Source organism: Bactrocera neohumeralis, chromosome 2 (assembly GCF_024586455.1).
Source record: "Bactrocera neohumeralis isolate Rockhampton chromosome 2, APGP_CSIRO_Bneo_wtdbg2-racon-allhic-juicebox.fasta_v2, whole genome shotgun sequence".
NCBI lineage: Eukaryota > Metazoa > Arthropoda > Insecta > Diptera > Tephritidae > Bactrocera > Bactrocera neohumeralis.
Window position 1 is genome coordinate 31,545,479 of NC_065919.1, and position 22,131 is coordinate 31,567,609.

Sequence of the window (22,131 nt, forward strand, 5' to 3'; positions counted from 1 at the left end):
CACTGAGGGTGTAATTTAATTGCCTTTGTAATCATTAAACCATTTTAGATTTATATACCTATTTACACACCCACAACCCCACATATGCCTGTAGTATTCCAAATAACTCATTATAGTTCCTTTAGGTAAAGGATGCAATTCGGTTGACGCTGAGCGGCAGACTCATTGATTTCCTTCCGCACTACGACAATTAGCTACAGTCAACCTGTCACCTCTTAATTGTCATTTTGCAACTGCAAGCTGTCGCTATATGTTCGGTGTGGCAAGTGGGGGCCATCATCAGGCGCTGGATGATACTGAAGTGCGTTACAATGTAACTGGCGTTAAGAGTGCAGTGCTTGTTTGAAATTAGCCCTTTCTTTGTCATATCCTTATGCACCTTTTAAATAAAAAAAGGCTTGGAATACATTTAAATGATTTAAGGTTTATAAAAAGACAGTAGTTACTACTTACTTTTGGCGGTAAAAATTTTAGCTTTAAATACGATCATGTGCATATGTGGAACTAGTTAGGGGTCGATAGGAGAACTAGTAGCTGGCCAAAGTCTCTCATGATTACTTGTGTCGAAGTTAAAAAAAAAGCCTCCAAATTTTGTTTGGCTTAGACATATGGCACACATATTTTCTTATTATTTAAGTCAACTTTCTATCTCGCTTGATCATTAACAAATTTCCCACAGCCATAGCGGTTTCTTTTGTTGTGCTTGTACCAAATTTCATATGACCGTTACATTTTCACCCTTATGGCAAAGGTAATCGGACTTACTATACTACAATTTACAATAGTAGACTTCTTTCTAACTTTTGATCGAGCGTCGCGCAGAAGCCAACCAAAAAGATATTCCCACCCATTTTAACGTTTAAGTCAAAGGCGGTAAAAAGAGTCAAACGGAGGTGCGGAACCTTATGCATTTAATAAAAGGTAATCCAATGCCTGGCCACACAAACAAATTATAGCGTCTGTTGTGACTTACGAGAACAACCCTTAGAAGGGGAGAGCATTATGAATTTCAACTCTCAATTGCATTTTTTTTTAGATAACCCCTAAGTAGACGCCGAGAAATGCAGATAAGCTAGAGACAAAGCCAAAGGCAGAATTTCACATAAAGAAGTACTGATTCTTAGCGTTGTACGCAATTTGGCAAACGCTCTAGCACAAACACAATCACAATGAAAAAGAAACCAAAACTCGAAGACGTTTCAGCTGAGTCTTCTTGTGCGCGAGTAAAATCCCTTAAAAAGGACGTTTTGATTTTTCTTAATGGCAAAAAGGGGCTCCTTGTGCGCTTTTGTTTGCATTTCTTAAGACGTTGTGCGAATAGCTATACTATTTCTTCGGTTTCAGCTGCCTCGGATGCATGCATTGACGTGCATTATTACCGGTTCAGGGGTTGTTCGTTGTTATTGCCACGGCCAGGTGAACTATTGTTCGTAATCGTCCACAGCGCCGAACAGATGTTCGCTTTTCACGGCATTCTGAAGCAGCCGGTAAAAAGCACGAGCCTTTTTGGCGCGCTTTCCTACCCAGCGTTTTCTCTTGCCTGCTGCATTGTGTGCTGCTATCACCAGCTACGAGTGTACCTACATACTACATAGGTGCATTATCCGTCTGTTAGCTGACATCTACCAGTAAATTTGTGTTTACCTTTTTCGTTTGGCTGCCGTCGTTGTTCTACAGTCGTGTGTGCCCGCACGAGTATATGCACACGTACATATATTCGCAGTAGTTCATAATTACGTACACATGTGCATTTTATGATTGGCTGCCTAATCTTATACTATTTCTTCTGCTGCCTTCGTTTTGGCTTCGCTGAGTGAATGCTAGCATGCAAATCGCAAGAGACCTTCTTTGTCGAATTGGTGTCAGTTGGACTTTCCCGAAAGTATGCGGGCCTACCTACCCACTTACATATAGTACATATACATAAGTGTAGCAATGTATGTACATACAATAAGGTGGAATTGTATAGTGAACTCATGCTTATGCCATCAGTATAATTTCTATCTGAAGTATTTTGGTATTTGGTATATTGGCCTGCTCGTTGAGGGGAAGCGCTGAGTGCCAACAAATTTAAGGTAATACATAGTGCCATGAAGGGATAGTATGGTAATGCCAAAAAAGCGCTCGTGTGGTAAGTTATGGAAATTTCCTAGGTATTTTCATACATACATACATATGTATATGTATATACATACAAGTGAAATGCTTACTGCTATTATATACATATGTAAATACGCGAACAGTTGAAATGTTCGAAGTGAAATTGTCTCTTATTGACAGCTTAGAAATTTCGACAGTGTTTCAGACATTCCATCAATTACTATATGACATTTTAAAAGTTCGGAAAAACGAAGGATTCTAAACCTTTTCGTTGTTAAAAAAAAGAAAAATATGGCAATAGCTTTATGGTTATGAACAAAAAAAATGCAGGATTCAATATAAAACTTCGGTTGTATTGAAGCTAGAATACCCTTCACAAGTAAAGAAGTTTCCATTTAATTTAAATCCATTAATATTGTTGTAATTTCCCCACTTTGTTAGTAATTTAAATGCCTGGAAAAACCCATTTTATTACTTTTATATCTGTGCTGTCTTTGAAGTACCTGATGGCGGTTGAAAGAGAAAAATTATCAAAAACACTTTAATATTTTAATATTAACCCCATCCTTGGTGCAAATACTGATATTCTAGGCACATTTAAATATATAATGTTACTAATTCAGTAAGTATGGGATAAACAAAGAATTTATTATCCTCTAACACATATCAATATATTAAGAGGCATATTCCATACTATTACATATTATAAAAAGAAAAACTAATTTTAAAATTAGAAGAGAAAATAATTCCACTTACCGGAAATTCGAGAACCATTTCACCAATTGTGCTGTATTGTTCTTGTTGAATTTGATATCTGGGAAGTACATCTTCAGTACTGCTGAACTGGGGTAGCGGACCCAGAAGAACATCAACTTCGCCTTGCGCAGGTGCATTGGTGTTAGTGTTGACGAGTGCAGCGGAGTCAAGGAGTCGCTATTTTTGCTGAATTTACATGTGAAAACATTCACAATTAATTTTTTGTGGAATGAACGGGAGAAGATGAGAATAATATAAGATTTAATATACGTATAAAGAAATTTGAGCATAATAAAAATGCTGACACGGTGCAGAGTGCCTGAAAAGCATTTGTCAATATAACCTAAAGAAAACTGGAACTGCAAGCGATTTCGTTTGCGACTATACACATAGTAATACAATAGTATGTGCTTTTGTTTTCTGCATTTCCTTATTCACTGGTAAGTGGCTTCGGTCGAAACGGTGTTAGCCCTGATTAAAGATCCGTCTAGGTGCTCGGTTGGGCGGCAAGACAATGTAGCGTGTGAGACGCATTGCACTTGCATTAAGTTTCGCAAATACTTAAGATTAATTGGGGTTGCTGCAATCAGGTTGTTTTAGACTTTGGTTTTGATTACACATTTCTTTTTGAGTAAACTTATTTGTGTTGCAGTGCTGCATTGTTTTATATAGACACCGACACTTGAGTGGTTTCTTTTTGTTGAATTGATTTACCGTTTCTTTGGTATTAAGAGGTAATTAGTGACAAAGCTTAAGAAAAAGTGGCAAGCAATATAAAGATTTAACCAACTAAGCGCAATTGTATGTGTGTATTATACATAAGGGCATTCTGCACAAAAGAACATTATATTTCCCATATAAATGGATGTATGGGATTAGTTTGTAAAATAATTGAGTACTTACATCATTTGCTGCTTCAGGAATGATATTGTAGGCTGCATTCCATCAAACTGCATATCAGCGGAATTACAGTCCGAATTGCGGTCTTGTGCATCCATGGCTGCACGTAGATGCGCGCTGTAGTCGGGAGAGCCGCCATGGTGGGCAGCAGCTAATAGGGCAGGATGCAGCATGGAGGGCGGATGAGGCAGTGGCGGTGATTCGCGCGAGTCTATTAGACCGCCAAGGCCAGGTGGGCTGGATGACATCTTCATGTGGTGCATTTGGGCAGCTGTTGGCGTGTTGTGAGCACCACTGTGTGGACCATGCGGGGGTGGTGGCGGCGCATGCGGCGGGTGAGGATTGAAGAATGGACTGTAGGGTGAGAAGACTTGCGACTCGTGCAACGATGGATTGGGAATTGCCACAGAAGTAGGCAACGACACGGGCAACATGGGTGGTGGTGGTGGCGGCGGATGATAGGTGGGCGCTTGAGCACGTGGTGAAGGACTTTGTGCAGGCGTCGTATTATTATTGCCGATATTGCCGATACTGCCGGTAGTATTCACGTTGACTGGCGTGACGTTGGCACTATTGCTGCCAACGATTGGCGCATTACAATTCGTTTGGTTCGTATTGGGCTGTTGTTGTTGGTTGGGTTGACCAACCATGGGAACGAACTTGCTGCCGCCGTCTAACATGCTGTTGGCAGTTACTGAATTCGGAGGTACAACGCCATCCTGGGCAAGTATGCGACTGACTGTCCGTGGTGTTATTCGGGTGTCTGTCACCTTATGTCGCTTCTTCTTTGGCGTTACAACCAAGCTGAGGGCCTCGTTTTGCTCTAGCTGTTGTTGCTGCTGTTGCTGCTGCTGTTGTTGTTGTTGCTGCTGCTGTTGTTGTTGCTGTTGCTGTTGCTGCTGCTGCTGCTGCTGTACATCACGAGCCTCTGGCATGCAGAAGGGGTTCATTTGGTTAGAGCCGCCGGTGGTCATAGAATTGTAGAGTGCAGCAGCAGCGACCGGATTCATTCCCTGTGGTGTCTTTGGTGCCTGAAATATTGCTGCCGCTGTGGGCGAAGGACGTATATGAGGAGGTGGAATATTAATCGTACTTAAACTATTGTTAGTATTATTTGTATTTGGATTCGAGTTCATGTTGATACTCTGATTCATTGGGCTTTGACCAGAATTATCGTTTGTGATCTGTTGATTATGATTTTGCTGATTAGCAGCAGCTGCGGTCATTGCAGCTGCGGCTGCTGCATGATGCATTTGCAGGCCCATTGCCGCAGCTGCTGCCGCAGCCGGCGACGGAAACGACAACTGATTGCCATTTAGACGTGGGGCGGCGATGAGGCTTTGACAATTTGCCGCATTCAACGCTGACATTTGCGCTATTTGCTGCGCATGTTGCGCATTTGTCTGCCCACTTGAGGACGCCATGACGTTTGCTTGGCTATTTGTAAGCGGGTGTTGGGGAATCGTCACACCGCCTACTGATACTGCGGGCCCAGGTCCAACATGCATTTGAGGGCCGTTACTTACAGTGGACTGCAAGTGACCAAGGTGATTTGTGGACACATTACCGTTTGGACCATTACTTAATTGGTTAGTTGAGGAGGTATTATTAACTAGGAGAAGAGAACCATTATTACCTGATTGGACTGATGAAGCATTCACAGTATTTCCGCTGACAACAGGCTGTCCTGCCGCTGAATTAGGAATATTTGAATTATTGTTGATGATGGCATTTGAATGAGAACGATCTGCAACTTTAGTACGTGGCGACTTGCGATCGAGTATTTGGGATGCCATAAGCAAGTCCTTGTTAAGTTGTTCAGCAGCTGCAGCTACTGAATCCGATTGTTTGCTAAATAGACGACGTTGATGAACAAATCGTGTAACGATCGTGTCAACTAATGCTGAGAGTGAAGTAGTAATTTCAGATTTTAATACATCAGCAAGTCCTTCCAGATCTGATCCGGACATACGCATAATCGAATTAGAACTGGACCTCAACATATTGAATTTTTCTGACAGTTCTGATTTGAGAGAGGAGTGGTTGGCATGACGTTGATTGAGCCGATTGTGATGTAGCTGTGAGCGGGTTGTTTGGTTTATGGAGACAGTCGGTGTGGTTTGCTCCAGATGCTGTTGTTGCAACTGTTGTAACTGATGTTGGCGCTGAAGTTGTTGTGCAGCTTGTTGCTGGGCCTGTTGCTGCTGCTGCTGTTGTTGTTGTTGTTGTTTCTCCTCCTTACGACGTTGCTGTTGCTCTTGTTCAAATCGCCTTTGTTGCTCCTGCTCCTGCTGCTGCTGTTGTTGTTGCTGTTGCTGTAGTTGATGCTGTTGTTGCTGCTGTTGTTGTTGTTGTCTTTCTTGCTGCTCAGCAGCTTCCTTTGCCATACGTGCTTCCTGCTCAAAGAGAAACTGTTGCCCCAGGTACATAGCGGCAGCATTACTTATGGCGGGATGAGACAAATGGGCAGCTCCGGCGTCACCTTGCATTTGTGGCATATGTTGCAGCAAAGGCAATGGACCGCTAAATGACTGCTGCATATGTGGATGCCCCACGAGTGATCGCGATGACATCATTTTGCTCATCATTTGTGATAGCACATTTGGAGCGTTATCTAGGGCTATGGAATTTTGTGAGGTTAAGTGCTTGCGAGATTTTATTGGTAAATTGGGTGAAGTAGAACTCGGTCGTTCTCCGTCCGTTTGAATTTTATCAATTAAACCCGATTCGCCGGTCAGGGATGGCGATGGTGAGAGATCCCCTCCATTGTCATCCTGTTCCATACTATCACTTGCGGTATCATCAATGTCCTGACATTCTGATTCTTGCTCCATTCTTGAACATAATTGCACATACTTTTGCTGCATTTCAGCCAGTTGCTCCTGCATTGAACGCAACTGTGACTTCAGTGCATTTTTCTCCACACGCTTTTGCTGAATTTGGGGTGATTCCATTTCATTGGATGCTTCTTCATCCAACATCATACTTTGTAAGTTCAAACCAAAATTCAAACCCGCAGCAGCAGCCACATATCGTTCCATTGCATGTTGTTGCGGTTGATATAGTTTTCGTTTCTTACATCCATTAACTTGCAAGTGCGACTGATGAGACGATGGACTAGAACGCATTGTGGTAATAATGTTTTCGACTCGAGCTCTTTTCATATCCATTCCTGGTTTTTTGGACATGGTAGCGGCGACATCCTTTTCAAGCTCCTCTTCTAACTCATCCTTGCTGTTCTCTAAGAGCATCATCTCAGATTGGCTAGGTGAGGCCAATGACTCTAAATCGGACCGCGAATTCAGACCCATTAATTCTACATCTTCTAGGATGTCATCAGCTTCCTTTTTAGTTACTCCCACCGTTAGGTTTGAATGCGGTTGCTCATCCTGCTCATCCATGTGCTGTTGATCCATGTTATCGCCCTCAGACTGTTGGTCTTCATCCTGCTGAGAATCGGCAACGTCAGAATCAGATGACTTCCTACTTTCTGCAGTCGCAGACTCAGAATTATTTGGCAACTGATTGGGCTCGCACTTAATTTTAATGTCAGACATGGTGTCCTCCAATAGATTGATTACATTATTCGATTCTTTATCTTCCAAATTATTGTTATTGTTAGCGGACAAATTATTATTATTATGCTTTAGCGTGTTCTGATTATCTGCGAGTTGCTGTTGTTGATTCATTACTGATCGTAGCTCTTGGTCTAGCTGCATGAGCTCTTTCTTACCTTGCAAAATATTTCTTAGCATATGGTGAGCTAACTCATTTTGTTGTTGTTGCTGCTGTTGCTGTTGTTGAACATTTGGTGAGGTTCTTTCAGAAGAATTCACAGCGCCTAGTACCACAGATGTTGAGCTGGCAGAAGGTGCACGTGGTGGTGAGCACAAATCACCAGCTCGCGAGTTCACTTCGTCCAAAGATCGATCACTACAATTGCTCACACGGCGGTTCTTTGGCGATTGAGAGGCAGATGTGGCATTCAACGATTGGTGATTATCAGAAATGGCATTGCCGTTATTTAGAGCGGACGTTGCAGACGCACTGGCATTGCTTAAACTATTCAAACTGTTTATGGTATTATTATTGAGCAATTTGCTGGTGGCATTGAGGCCTAAGCTATTCACCAAGCCTGCTGCACTCAACAGTTCAGCGCTGGTGGCCGATTCCATTGCCGCAGCTAACATGGCATTGTCTAAAGTAGCGGGTAATCCGCTTGTAGCATCCTGTGCTTGCTTCATTTGTCGACCGAATAACTCATTCAACATTTTTGCTGAACCGAAACCGTTTGCTGTGAAGAGGCTGCCAAGAGCCGCTGTAAAATTACCGGACAGCAACGATGCTGTTGGCGATGAGGAAGCGGATACGGAAACGTTTGCACTGTTATGTGGATTATTATTACTAGCAGTAGCGTTGCTGTTGTTAAGCGTGTTATTGGACGACGAAGTTGTCTGATTCAATAAGGCTCCATAGAGAGCTCCTCCAGCAGCGCCCGCGACAGCCGCAGCAGCACTACTCATGAAGGCAGTCGCTGTTGGCGGCAAGAGCGGGGATGACGGCGTTGGCGAAACCGGCAAGGGCAATGACAACGGCGTTGGACTCGTATTATCTTGGAACCCCGAAAATAATTTCGATTCTAGACCTAAAACACTATTACCGTTCACGTTTATTTTATTAGCACTGGTACAGTTATTACTACTGTTACTGCTCTTATTAACAAGATATTCACTCGATGACGATAAGGACGTGTTCTTTTTATTTGACTTCGACGATGATATTCCTACAGATATTGACTTTGAACGTATTGCTAAGTTAGCGGTGCACGTTATTGTCTTGTTGACGGCACCACACGGACTACTTTCGTTTGCTCGCTCAGTGACATGCACGACTTGCACGACTTGTTGTTTGCCACTACCGCTGCCGCTGCCGCTGACACTGCTGCCACTGCGACTTCGACTACGACTACGGCTGCTGTTACGAAGGCGATTCTGTCTCTGGCTATTATTGGTGCCCTCGTTGCTGCTTGCGACACCTTCGAGTATGACTACGACGTCGTTATCGTCGTCGTCGTCGTCGTTGTTGCCACCGTTGACGTTGTCGTCTTCGATAAGGTCGCTTTCGTGTGTCTCTTCGAGAGCCGTGCTATTGCCAGTTGTACTGTTAATGCTGTTGATTTTGCTTTTATTATTACTACAGACGTTGGCGTTGTTACTATTGTTTTTGTGATTTTGGTTGGTGTTGGTTTTTGCGCTCTTCGCCGTTTGTAATGGTGGTGTTGGGGGTGGCAATAGTAATGGTGTTTCTTGCTTTATCACACAATCGGTTTCTAATTCCAGTAACGGCGGTGAAGACGAGGGCTCTGCCAGTTTAGATAATGATGCTGCTGTGGACGCCTTTAGTAGTAATTTATCATCGTTGTACAATCCGAAACACTCTGTGTCCTCTTCCGATGACATCATAAGATGCCAACAGTCTGGGTGAAGCCTTATTCTCTTACAGAGCTCGCAGTTATCGCGAATTTAGCTCTCTTCGTTCTCTTGTCCTACCTGGTTCTACCTAATCAACACACAAACTCTATCTCCAACTCTGTTATGCTTCTCTGACTGCGACTACTAGTGGTGAATGCAGTCGTTTCCTCCGCTAAGTCGCTGCGTAATGGTTCAGTGATTCTGCTTTCGCTCGGTTACTTTCGTCGCTGCTGCTACCTTTGCGATGCGTACAACGGCCAAACATTCACCACTCACAAACACAAACAAAGTAAACGGCGACGCTGGCAATTGTAGTGTGTATGTGTGCGTACGTGGATCGTCTATTGGCTCGCTAAGTTTTTGCCTTCCTTTCACACAGAAGTTTTTCTTGTTTGCTTTTGTTGTAGAATTTACTTTATTACTTATGTGAACTGTAAACAGACAATTACCAACACTAATGCACAGCGCTCACACTCCTACAATGGATTTACACTAAAGTCGCTTCGTTCGCTCTGGGTTCTGGGTTCTGTGTTCTGTTCGGTTTTGTTTTGTTTTGGTTTGGATTGGGCTGGAGTTTCAATACTTTGCCACAGTTCGTCTTCTTGGTATCGTCGATATTCGTTGTTCGATGCTTTTGTTGCTGTTATATTGCTATTGCTCTTGTTGCTTGGAAATGTTTTAGTTGGATTGGCTCAGGCTCAGATAAGCACTCACACATATGCATCTACAGAGTCCAGGTTGAATTGTTCTTTTAATAGTTTCGGCTTCCGTTTTACAACTATTCGTCTAAATTGTTGTATTGGTTTTGGTGTCTTGTTCAAGTATTCTAAATTCGCCGCGCTCTAGGGGCGAATACTGATTGAAATGTCGTTTTATACCCTAGCACACTATGGTGTACCAGGGTATTACTTAATTGTTTGTGTTCCCAATAAATAATATAAAGGTTCTGCAAATATCCGCAATCTAATCGCTCTGAACCTATTTGTTAATAGTAAAGTTGTTCGTTTAATTTGATGCCTCTAAAGTATCAAAGAGCTTCGATTAATATTTAAAGTTGTTTCATGCTAAATGTCTAGTTGGTTTCTACTCCGTTTCCGTTTATTCCATCATCGGTGTTTGATTTAATACTTATGTATATTATTCTTTTCCTTGAATGTGTATGATATTTAGCTATGTTGCTTCGATACCGTTAGCTTTGAATTTCCTTTTCTTCAAAGGCCGCTAGGGTCTCAAGGTTCAATATCGCCAAAATCTTTAATTTTGTTCTCAACTTCAACGATGTTCTCAAGAACGATGACTCGTTTTATTATTTGTTTTGGTTCTTTTCGTCTTCTACGTTTTTTGCTCTTTCTAATAATGAATTTAGTTTTGATTTTTCTTTCCACCACCACACACATGCGAATGTCTTTTGCATTTAATTTCTATAACATTATTGCAAGATATTTTTATTATTATATAATTTTATCAGTTCAGTAATTTCCATTATAATACTTGAGTTTATTTTTGACTTCATATTATTTGTATTGAAAATTTTGCTCAGATATTCACGTTCGAGTGGTATTAAACAATTTTTGAATTTAATATTTTAGGTTTGGGTCGTTTGAATTTGGAATCCTCTATCCTCTCGAGCATTCAAAAGTCTCTCTGTAAAAAACAATATTTGGGAAGAATATTTTTTTAACGAATTACAATAACAGTTAATTGAGACGCTATTTCAAAATTATGTACTACCTTATTTTATTCGAAATTACAGTGACATTCAGAAATAGATACATACATTCATACATACCGTTTGGGACTGTTTTCTTGGCTGTGGGTTAGTTATGCCAAAACAAAGAACTGATTTGTTATTCGTTTAAATATTCGAAACTATTAAGCAAAGTTTTCGTTAAATTCGTGTACTATAAATAGTGCTGGCTAAATATTGAGCATATCTTGAAGAAATTAAATTATCTTGTGTATATATTTTCAAATTATAAAGCTTAAACTATTCCTTGTGGCAAAACTCGCTTAATTAAACAGAATTTTCCTTGCCTAGATTATAACGGAATGCAGCTAACATAAACTGAATTCTGCATACATACACACATTTTAATGACCATTTTGCTATGGGTAACTATGTTGCAAGCAAAGGAATGCATTTTCTTGTTGCGGAAATGTTTTAATTCGAAAATGTCCCTGCATTAAACCACCCTCAAAACTTATCGACATTTTCTTATACGAACAACGCACGAAACTGACCAAACAACACAATTCAAATAGGGACTGTACTCGACTGTGCCACATGAGACTTTTATGCGTAAAATTTTCTGCGTGCGGACGCACTGAATCACCACCTAATTCGTGCTCATTGGCAGGGAGATGATTTCAGATTCCACAACAGGACATACTCGTATAATACATATATATTAATACAAAGATATGTATGATGTTCGATCGATGAATTCGATAGTTAAATATGTTCATATGTATTTGTATTTGCTTTTGTTGGAAATTTACCACAAACAAAGTGTTATTTATCTCTGCCGTCCATTATAAATCCTCCTGTAAATAGAAAAAGGTAAAATTATGGGTTAGCTATATTCAGAATAAATTGAGCCAGTAAAAAATGAAATACTTAAAGCATATTTTTACTTTATCAAACTAACATATATTGAGTCGATCTAAATTTTTTAACGTCTCTAAAATTAGATTGTTTATACGGAAATATACTATTCTTACAATTTGATTTCTTGTGGAAGTATAAATTTGTTTCTCGAATTCAGTTTATCGCTGACAGAAATTTTTAAAATAACTAATAAGCGCCGATTTCCAAAGCTATTGATTATTGAATATTGTCACTGTTTATGGAAATATACGCCGGCCAAGGTCTGGTTTCAATAAAATGTTACAGTTAATGCTTAACATATTTCAGGTGACTTATGCCCGGTACAAGTAGTGTTTTCCAGTTCATTCTTAAGTTATGCTTAAGCACTGAAAATGGGAGACTTTAGCAGTGCTTAAGTAACAGCTGATTTTTGTTTTGAATTGTTTGGAATTTTCAATTATTTGTCAAAAGAAGAATAATAAGAAATAAGAAATAATTTTTTGTGAAAAAATTTGGAATCAGATTGGGATTTCCACCGGTTCAAATAGGTGCTCCGACTCGCTACAGTCTGTAACAATGCTTAGCTAAAATTTTATTTGGGCACAACTTAAGTATGGACTGTGAAACGGGCATTAAGGTCAGTTCCTTAACTTTTTAAAAAAAATTTCAACAGATTCCCCTGTATGTGCTTATACCGTGTGTCAAAGCGGATTTTCAATTACCCCAATTTTTTGATGCCTGGAAAACGAAAGATAGGTGTTCGAAACATATATACCCTGCACGCCATATTAGATAGATAAATGTTATGAGGTAATGCACCGCGACCTAGGGTCTATTGTGCCCTATGCCATATAATACGAGTATAATGATTATTCTATGTTGAAAGTTTGATTTTTTGTTATTTGTTTAAGAATTATTATTATCTTAAATTTTGAGCAAATATTGTCACCGTACTCTGTAAATAGATGCCGCGCATTTTTTTGGAAAAGCGAATGAACATTAAAAGGAGAACAAGTCTACTCTTTACTTGAACTCGCTTACAATCAGTGATATTTTTATTATTTTTTTCTCTCTTAAACTCTAATAATCGTGAAACGGTTAGATATACTCGTATTTATTTTTCCTTTCCCTTATAAGGCATTACTCCTAGTTTTAAAGTATATACATTTGGATGTGTGTGTTCAAAAATGTATTTCTCGCTTCTCCCAAATATTGTTCCAATCCATACTTGCACAAAAGACCGCACTCACTGAAGCGATCGTGGTGCGTGCCGCGACGATTGCACACCTGGAGTTAATGTACGAGCACAAGCGCAATACGTCGTGACGGTGGCATGTTTACCAACCTAAGCTAAAATATACCGGTGTGTACTCATTATGTGTCATCTACCAGCATTGTGCGCATAAGAATGATTTCGGCCTGCAGTAAAACGACTTTGGCGCAAGCTGCTTCCTCGCTGGCGGAAGTGGAGGGTAAAGGAGGCGTTAGAGAGTTTCATAAAGTTAGTGGCATGTGGCATATTTGTTTGCACTTCCATAGGTAGAGAAGAACACGTATTTACGAATGCTTGTTGTTCTTGTTATTTGGACAGTAGCTAGTTGTCGATGACAGAGGGTGGAGATCACCTCAGGTGCCGAACGAGCTATTTGTTTATAAATAAGGTATGTATATCGCACTCAGTTTTACAATGACTACATTTTTTCAATTTGAAAGATACTTGTATTCAATATTTCTCAAAATGTGTTGGAAATTTTAATTATATTTTTTTAAATGATTCATGCTTCCATCAAAGAACGTTATTTTGAATTCCGAACCTCAGTTAGGATTTCGGATCATACGTGTTAATCTTAAAATTAGAAGAAGACAAGAAAACACGTTATCTTCGGGTGCACCGGAGCTAAAAAACTTGATTCCGATCGCCAGTTTGTATGGCAGCTATCTGCTATAACAGTCGGATATCGGCGGTTTCGACAAATAAAAAGGTTTTTAGGAAGAAAAGTGTGCAAAATTGCAGATCGATATTTCAAAAATATTCGGTTTCCCCTCGAACCCGGAGGGGTCCCCCCGTACCCGCAGGGGGAATCTGCTATAACAGTCGGATATCGGCGGTTTCGACAAATAAAAGGTTTTTATGTGCAAAATTGCAGATCATATTGGACGTAGCTAAATCGACTCAGCTCATCATGCCGATCACTTATGTATGTATATTTATGTATATATTAATGGGCCTTCGATGATTCTCTCTGGGGTTACAAACTTCGTGGAAAAATTAATATACCCTGTTTAGGATATAAAAACTACTCTTAATAATAAGAGTTTATTCTCGTAAGATAACACGTAAAACAGTGTAAGCCTTTATTACAGTTTCATTCGCATATTTTTTTCTTTGTTATACCTGTAATACTCTTGTTCCTATCCAAATATGAAACTTTGTATTTCTGGTAGTTGTATTTGTAAATATAACAATTCTTGGCAAGCGTTTCTATATAATTTAACATCCTTAATATGTTAATAGTTGGATAAAGGCGAAACAGACTGCTAGTATAATAAGGCACTTTGTATCCTCTTACTTGCAGATTCAAGTCGAGCCGGCAGTAGAAAATTTCCGCTATGAAGATTTGCAATTACCAATTTGCCACAAACAATGCAAAAGACTTTTATGTTTATGAGAAAAGTTACACCAGTTTGCATTTGGCTAATATTACATCGGCAATAACCTGCCAGCAACAAATACACATATGGGTTGACACATACATACATACATACATATTTATTAACAAATCCTTGGAGTTAGAAAATATCATGAAGTAATAATGGCTAGTGCCGTTAAGAGTAAGACGTCGAAGCCAGAAGTTGCTCGTATAATATCCTAAGAAGGAAAGTTGGAGACCAGTGATGACAAAAGTTTGCGATAAAGTTGAAATTTAAAGACAATTATGAACAATCGTATAGGTATTAATAAAAGGTATTATGCTCTAAGTGTTCTATTGTATATTTCTACGCCCTTGTGGCTTTTGATCTCAAACTCAGCTTGTGTTAAGTAGGATGCTTGCACGACAAATGGTCTGGGAAATTTTACAACATAAAGAAAAACTCGTTTTTTTTTAATCCTCGCGAATCCTAATGTATTTGTTGAAAAGCTTTGGCTTTTGGGGCTAGATGCCAAAACTGTAGTATATGCCTTGCGTATATTTTGCACACATATGTACTATATGTAAGTTCAAGCAAATTACACATATATACACATATATATGTACTATCTATAAGTTACCTGTAATATAGGGAAAATCTCAATTACTTTTAGTCACAACTATTCCATTCAAATACGCCCCAGAAATAAAATAAATTTAATGAAAAACAAGTAACGAAGAGCTGAGTTCAGGTATAACTGAGCATTTCATACTCATGCAACTTATTAAAGTCAGGGAATCAGCTTCAGGTACATAAGGCTGGTTAGCTGTATGGGCCTAGGGCGAGTTTTCACCCGATTTTATTTTTTTATGAATAAAGATGCACCGTTAACACGCTTTCTCATTTTATTAAGATAACTCACATATTGGCCGATATATGCGATATAAAGCCACCCGGAAGTTCGAAAATCTTTATATTAGATATATGGGAGATAAGGAAAGTATTGGTCCAATTCAACCTATTTTTGACATACAGACATATCATTGTCATAGAAGGATTGTCCCTGATTCTCAATTATATATCTCTCACATAGACCGACATTTTCTGTAAAATTCAATTATAAGCGCTGAGTCCAAATATTCAGTACCTAGTGACTTAAACAGTTTTGGTTAATTTTGAGCAATTTTTAGTCACAAGGTGGCACACCTCAATACACTATTCGTGCAAAGTTTTGGAATATAAAATGGTATTATATGAGAAGTGGGTGTGGTTGTAGTCCGATTTCGCCCATTTTTGCAGCGTTACAAAGGAAAAATTTGTTTAAAATCGGTCGTTGGTCGGAGGTTCTCGACCCCTAAAAGAGGGTGTTGCCACGCTCATCGTCCACGGCTCCTTTAACGCCCTGTCATACCATCTCGGAGGTAAAATTTACGAACTCATCCTCACTTTTTTGTCAAAACGTGTATCTCAATTTTTACTTAAGTTACATCTTGCAAAGACAGACGGATGGACGGATGGATAGTCACCCGGAATTCCACTCGTCTTATCATCCTGATTATCTACATATACATACATATGTATATATAATCATATACCTTTATCGATTAGTTTTAGGTGATACAAACAACAGTTAGGTGAACAAAACTACTATACTCTGTAGCAACATGTTGTAAGAGTATAGTTATTAATAACACTTAAATTCTTCGAGTGTCAGGTCACGATCTAAATAATGTTAACGGAATTTAAAGTTACTGGACCCGAACGCCAATCACCATAGAGTTCCTTATATGAAAAATGCAAAGGAAAACACATACATACACTCATGAATAACATTTTTTTATATGGAATCAGCTGGCACATAACCTGTCTTCCGCTTTAAACACCCAGTTCACTGCACGTGTGTGTACCTACATATGTACATACACACATATGTACATAGTAAGTGTGGAGGAGGCTTGTGGTACAACCGTTCTGAACATTGCGCTGATGGCACTCTCCCTCTTCCTCAATGTTATATTGCACTTTGTTGAGTAACACATGTCAAAGCAATATGAAAAATACATATGCATGTATGTATGTATGGCAATTATGGCAGGTTTTGGCTTTGGTTTTATATACTTCTATCTGCTATCATAGCCAAAAAACAATGTGATTTTCACTGTGGTATAATATTAAATATTATAATCAAAATGAATTTTAAACCACTAAAAGTTCTTGAGGCTCATATATGTACATACATAAATGGCCGAGGAATGCACTCGAGAAAGCGAGCGTTGAAACAATTGTGTTGGAAATGTTCGTTACAAAGATCTGTCGCACTAAATTCACGATAATAATCATTAGTGGTGCCTTACTGTTCCGCTGAGTGACTTGTAACGGCTAAAAGTCAAAAACTTCGGTGCGTTCTTTGTTGGTGCTGGAATACCGTCGATAATTTCCCAGAGCGTCTTAAAGACGTTACGTTTGGTGGTGGTTATGGTAAAACCACTTCACTAAGTAGCAGCAGCGCTGCCTAAGGTGGTGGTGGCTTGTATTATGTACGACTTGATGGTATATGATTATTGGATTGTAAGTAACAAGAAACATATGGCAGGGGACTCTACGAATATCACCTGGAAAATTATCACGTTTATAGTCAAGCATAGGAATGTAAGTACCATGGCATACATTTTCATAGAAACACATGTTCGGATGTAACTATGTGCTCATATATGTATGTATAAAGTTCAATAACATGCAATTCCTCTATTTGAACTTTTCGTTTTCTTTGAAAAAATTAATTTCCCGATTAAATACATATACTCACTACGTAGGTTGCCTTTTATATTCCGGGATTTGCCAACACTAGTATCTACGTCAATAAAGAAGAGGAAGAAGTGCTGCAAACTGGAAACTCACATTCTTGAAGTGTGACATTTTTGATGGTATGCATACTCAGAGCGTTTTGACATACGAGCGCTTTTTGTGTTGTTTACAGTAACTTAAGATATTCTTCTCCACAAAAAATTTAAGAAATTAATTAAATTTTTGACGCTGAAGCCCCAATGTTTATCGATGGTATGGTGATTTCGATCGAAGTCGTACATCATTCCAAGACGAATTTCAGGAAGGTCGTCCAAAATTAGTTAGTGTTCCGGAAACTATTGATGCTGTGCACATACTAATATTGTCAGATCGTAATGTTATTTATTAATGATGTGTTGTGAGATAGAGACAACTATAGGTATAGGCATGGCTGGTCTCACAGCATTCTTTCAATATTTCAATAACATTTGATTGTAAAAAACTTTGTTCACTTTGGATCCCCAACAATTTGTCGATTGCTCAAAAAAAGGCTCTTGTCGATTGGTCGGAACAAATTTTAAAACCATTCGATGGCTATGCTTCGAAACACGTCTGTGAAATTGCAAGAGATGATAAAAAGTGGATTTACGCCTATGCCCTCCAAAGTAAAGATCAGTCGGCTGCATGGGTATTTCAAGATGAGCCGAACCCAACAAAAGTTATTTGTGCACAAAGCACTTCGAAGCTAATGGTTGCCTGGATATATCGCAACCATACCACTAGAATAACGCAGAAATATCCAAAAATTATTTCAGTAATTATAATTATCTTACCAAAAAATATTTTAAAAATTTAAACCATAATTAATTATTTAGAGTTTCAAATTTGGAATTATAAATATTTTAATAAAATAACTAGCAACGGCCTTAAAAGCTTTGAATTCAAATATATTAAATAGATAAAGACCAATGCAAACAACTCAATAATAACATAATTGGTGTTCGCAACCACTTGAAAAGGTCCTGATCGCATTCCCGACGAACATCTTTTCTCGATCAAGTGATCAGCTCTAAGCATGCTTCACATAAAGTTCAATAATTTTAGCTGCCGTATATAATTATACATTAATTTGTTACTGAATTAGGAAGGACAGCCACTTGACTTAATTCTTACTTCAATGTTCTTCTTATTGATATTATCAAAAAAAATATCAAAAATGTGTCGGTAAATTTTTATTACTTTAGCAAACCACATAATAAGGCGAACCTGTTCGAAGTTTTATTTTCCTTAGGTCATGGAACTGTTTTTAAAATACATAGCAGTATCAAGTTGTAAAAACCTTTGGTTGTACCAGAGCACAAATACATACTTACAAGAACTTGATTTTAATCGGTTAGTTTGTATGGCAGCTATATGCTATAGTGGTACGATATCAGTGTTTCCGGCGAATGAGCAGCTTCTTAGGAAGGAAAGGACGGGTGAAGATTTCAGATTGATATCTCAATAACTGTAGGACTAGTTCACATAAATACAGACATACGAACGTAGCTAAATCGACTCAGCTCGTCATGCCGATTACTTATGTACATATGTAATATAGGGTCTTCGAAGACTCTTTTTGGGGTACAAACTTCGTGGTAAAATTAATATACCTTTTCAGGGAATAAGAAATATGTATTATGGTTGTTGAAAATAACTCAAATATGTCTCAGGTCAAGTAAATATATAGAATTTAGTTTAATTGATTCTCTCATCCATAATTAAATTGCCACTTTTTGTAGATTGTTTATGATTCTTCGAAATTACTGATTAAAAGGCATTTGACTAAGTCTGAACAATGAGTATAGATGTATATGTGTGCATATGCATTAACTGATACAAATATGTTTAAGGCTCCAAATTAATTGCAGAAAAGCGTTTTTAACGAATGCTTTGCGTGTCCACTGGATCGATAGGCAAGCAAGTTATATCCATAGCCCACGATACGAACATTTATACCACAGACGAAAGTATACCATCGCAAATTGCTCACTAGCTATTCATCACCGCTAAGCCACTGCACTTAAGTTCCACTACATGGCCCTGTCATGTCTCCATATATTTACTCACACAGAGGTACATGTGCATGCACATGAAATTTTATTAAAAAGTAAACTAAAACGTATTTGTTGCGACTTCGTGCCGTCCATCGCGATCAATGCATAAAATATGATCCGGTAAAATAACACGACAAGGACAAAGAATTAAAATCTACAAAAAAGTAAAATATGATGTGTGTAAAAGGCAATCATAATATGCATCTAGTAGACACATTTGAGTAATTTCCGCTGCTTCGTATATGTAGAAACAACAATAATAACAAAAGGAAAATAAAAGCAAAAAAAATATATAATAATAAAAGAATATTAGCATTACTACAATGAAAATGGTTTCAATACTTTTCGAGCAAATGGAAAGATATCTAGATGAACAGATATGGATGTCAATACATTTGCATACAACGGCTGCTCCACTATAAGGCCCAAGGTATAGATAGGGCTGGTAAGTTTGGCATGTATTGTGTGGGTATGCTATGACTTAGTTTCCATCCTTCGCGTATAGACTTGCACATAAGGTGCGATTACATTGGCTCACTCACTCACATGATATGTGACAACAGCAATAACAACGATAAATGATAGAAAAAAGTGGGGGCAATTTTATAGATGGCGACTCACGAGTACACTTATCTATACGCGTATCGTGATAGTTAGTTTTATATATAAACATTAGTGGTCACATACTCGTATGATATATAGTCTTTATGGCGGTGAAGAAAAGCCAGAGCGCCTAAATATATGTTAGCAGTTTATTGGACGGCGAGGTATGAGTTGCTTTCGTTGTCTCCAATGTGGGCGCTATCTAATCAAAAGTAAACAAAAATGCACATATGTCCATATCGCTATATTGACGTCTGCATACTAATATATGGTAGGAGCCGCTGATAAATGCCAGAAAAATGTTGGTAAAAAGGAATTAGACTAAGTGCACCCAGGCCGATTTATTCAGCCATAGAACAGCCTAACATCCCACCATCACTATAGCTAGTCAACGCTATGAAAATATTAAGGCACGGATCACTCAGTGAAGAGGAAGGGCAGGGAAATACATATATCTAATGGCTTAACACACACACGCGGGCAAGTGTAAAAACGCCATCGGACAAGAAGGGTGAAATACCTTTTATATCCATACTACTATCAAGAGTTAGGCATGCTGAAGTGCCCATATGGTAAAAAATTGTCGTGTCCAATGGAACTCATATTTAATTGTTCTTAGTAAAGACAACAAAATGCAGAGATAGGCATGGTACATTGTTATCGCAAACGTGTGTTCAAATGCAATAGAGCAGATTTACTCGTAAAATGTTGCCGACAATATATCTTATCTTTGCTCCATAGTCTACAAATAAGCTGACTTATTTTTCAAAAAGTTCTGAGGGTTATATCACATTTAGTCAGAACTGTTCCGAAAAATTATTGATTTTCGATTAGTTTTGATTTCTGTCAAAAGTTTTTACGAAAAACACTTTTTGTTGGAATAATGTTTTGGGGGATGTGGGTGAGAAATTGTAATAATTCTGTTTCTACCCAACTTATTAGAGTTTCACTTTTTTTGACTTTTCAAATCAACTTTTTATTTTAACAGCTCCGCGTATAACAATTACATAATATACATAAAATGTGTCTTAATATTTCACAGTTTAAGAGTTTATTGCTGTAATATTAAGTAATATTCTCAACGCAAATAAAAGAAACAGTAAGTGGGTGTATCAAAAATAAACACATTAAATTGTCCAGTCTTACTCTAATTTTACTTCTTTAAATAATAATACATATCGATATAAACGACTTACTCCCACTTGGTTGCGCATACATATGTTCTAGCAATTAACATTTAACACGGCATTTCCTTACGAAGGACGACCTCTGCGGTGTTAAATATTAATACACCCACGGAATGTTGAGCCATAATAACTTTGTCATATTTATTTGGAGTAACGGCGGTGAGGGTGGTGAATGGGTGTAGGGTGTGTGTGGGCGCTGAGAACACTTAGATTGGCTCACTCATATGTATATTTGTGGTACTCGTTGCATTCTATAGTATTGACTTTTGGGGTGAGAAGATCGGGACGACTAGGAAAATGTTAAAAATTGTTTTATGTCATGTCTCGGATAATTATTATTGTTGCTGTAGCTATTCGCGCTCGTGCCGTTGTTGTTTGAACTTTGGCGTCACATTTGCGACGCCTTGATGATACATATGTACGTGTGGTGGAGCTATGTCGGCACTTTGGGACATTTTATGGATAAATCCATATGTACATCAATTTATTGTGGAAAGTGCACATATGTATATGGTCACATGGGGCAGTTATTAATACCACTTTATCGGCTAGCACAGATCTCTTCGTACTTGCAATTTTCTCTTTATTTAAGTACCAAGGTTTCTGCCTGCATATTTCCGCCAAATTGCTGCATTTGTTTGGGCCACAAATGTTGATAACAACACATTGAAATATTTTCGTATCGCATGTCTGCGCTTTGTCGACATATCCTTTCTAAATAATAGCAAACTTGCTCACTTATAGTATGTCTTTGGTCTTCAAGAACTCGCTCTCACCAGTGCTGTGTCAATACTTCACAAAATTTTTCAACTGCTGAAACAAGCGCTCATGACTCAGCCCATTAAAAAGAGTGTCGTTCATTCATTTGCATGAATAATATTAAAATTTTCAATTAAATTACGAGCAGTACTTGTAATGTGCGACAGGCGAAGCATAGCCGGAGCTGAGTGCTTACAATGCGTGGCATCTAAACTATTGATCGTATGTTTAAAAGTTTCTTCCTAAAAGCGCGTGCC

General features: G+C 38.5%; 1 protein-coding gene across 5 annotated transcripts in view; it reads right to left on the bottom strand.

The window, feature by feature from the left end:
• Positions 1–22,131, bottom strand: part of LOC126763310 (homeobox protein prospero) — a 120,726-nt gene that overhangs the window by 26,637 nt on the left and 71,958 nt on the right. For 3 of the 5 annotated variants that reach the window (XM_050480665.1, XM_050480682.1, XM_050480673.1), the window contains exons 3-5: positions 11,727–11,771; positions 3,760–10,871; positions 2,857–3,042 (exon numbers count right to left, since the gene is read on the bottom strand). In XM_050480665.1, the coding sequence (XP_050336622.1) occupies positions 2,857–3,042; positions 3,760–9,218 (5,645 nt within the window). In that variant the 5' untranslated portion in view covers positions 9,219–10,871; positions 11,727–11,771. The remainder of the gene's footprint in view (positions 1–2,856; positions 3,043–3,759; positions 10,872–11,726; positions 11,772–22,131) is intronic. The other 2 variants (XM_050480702.1, XM_050480691.1) reach the window with 2 other exon arrangements.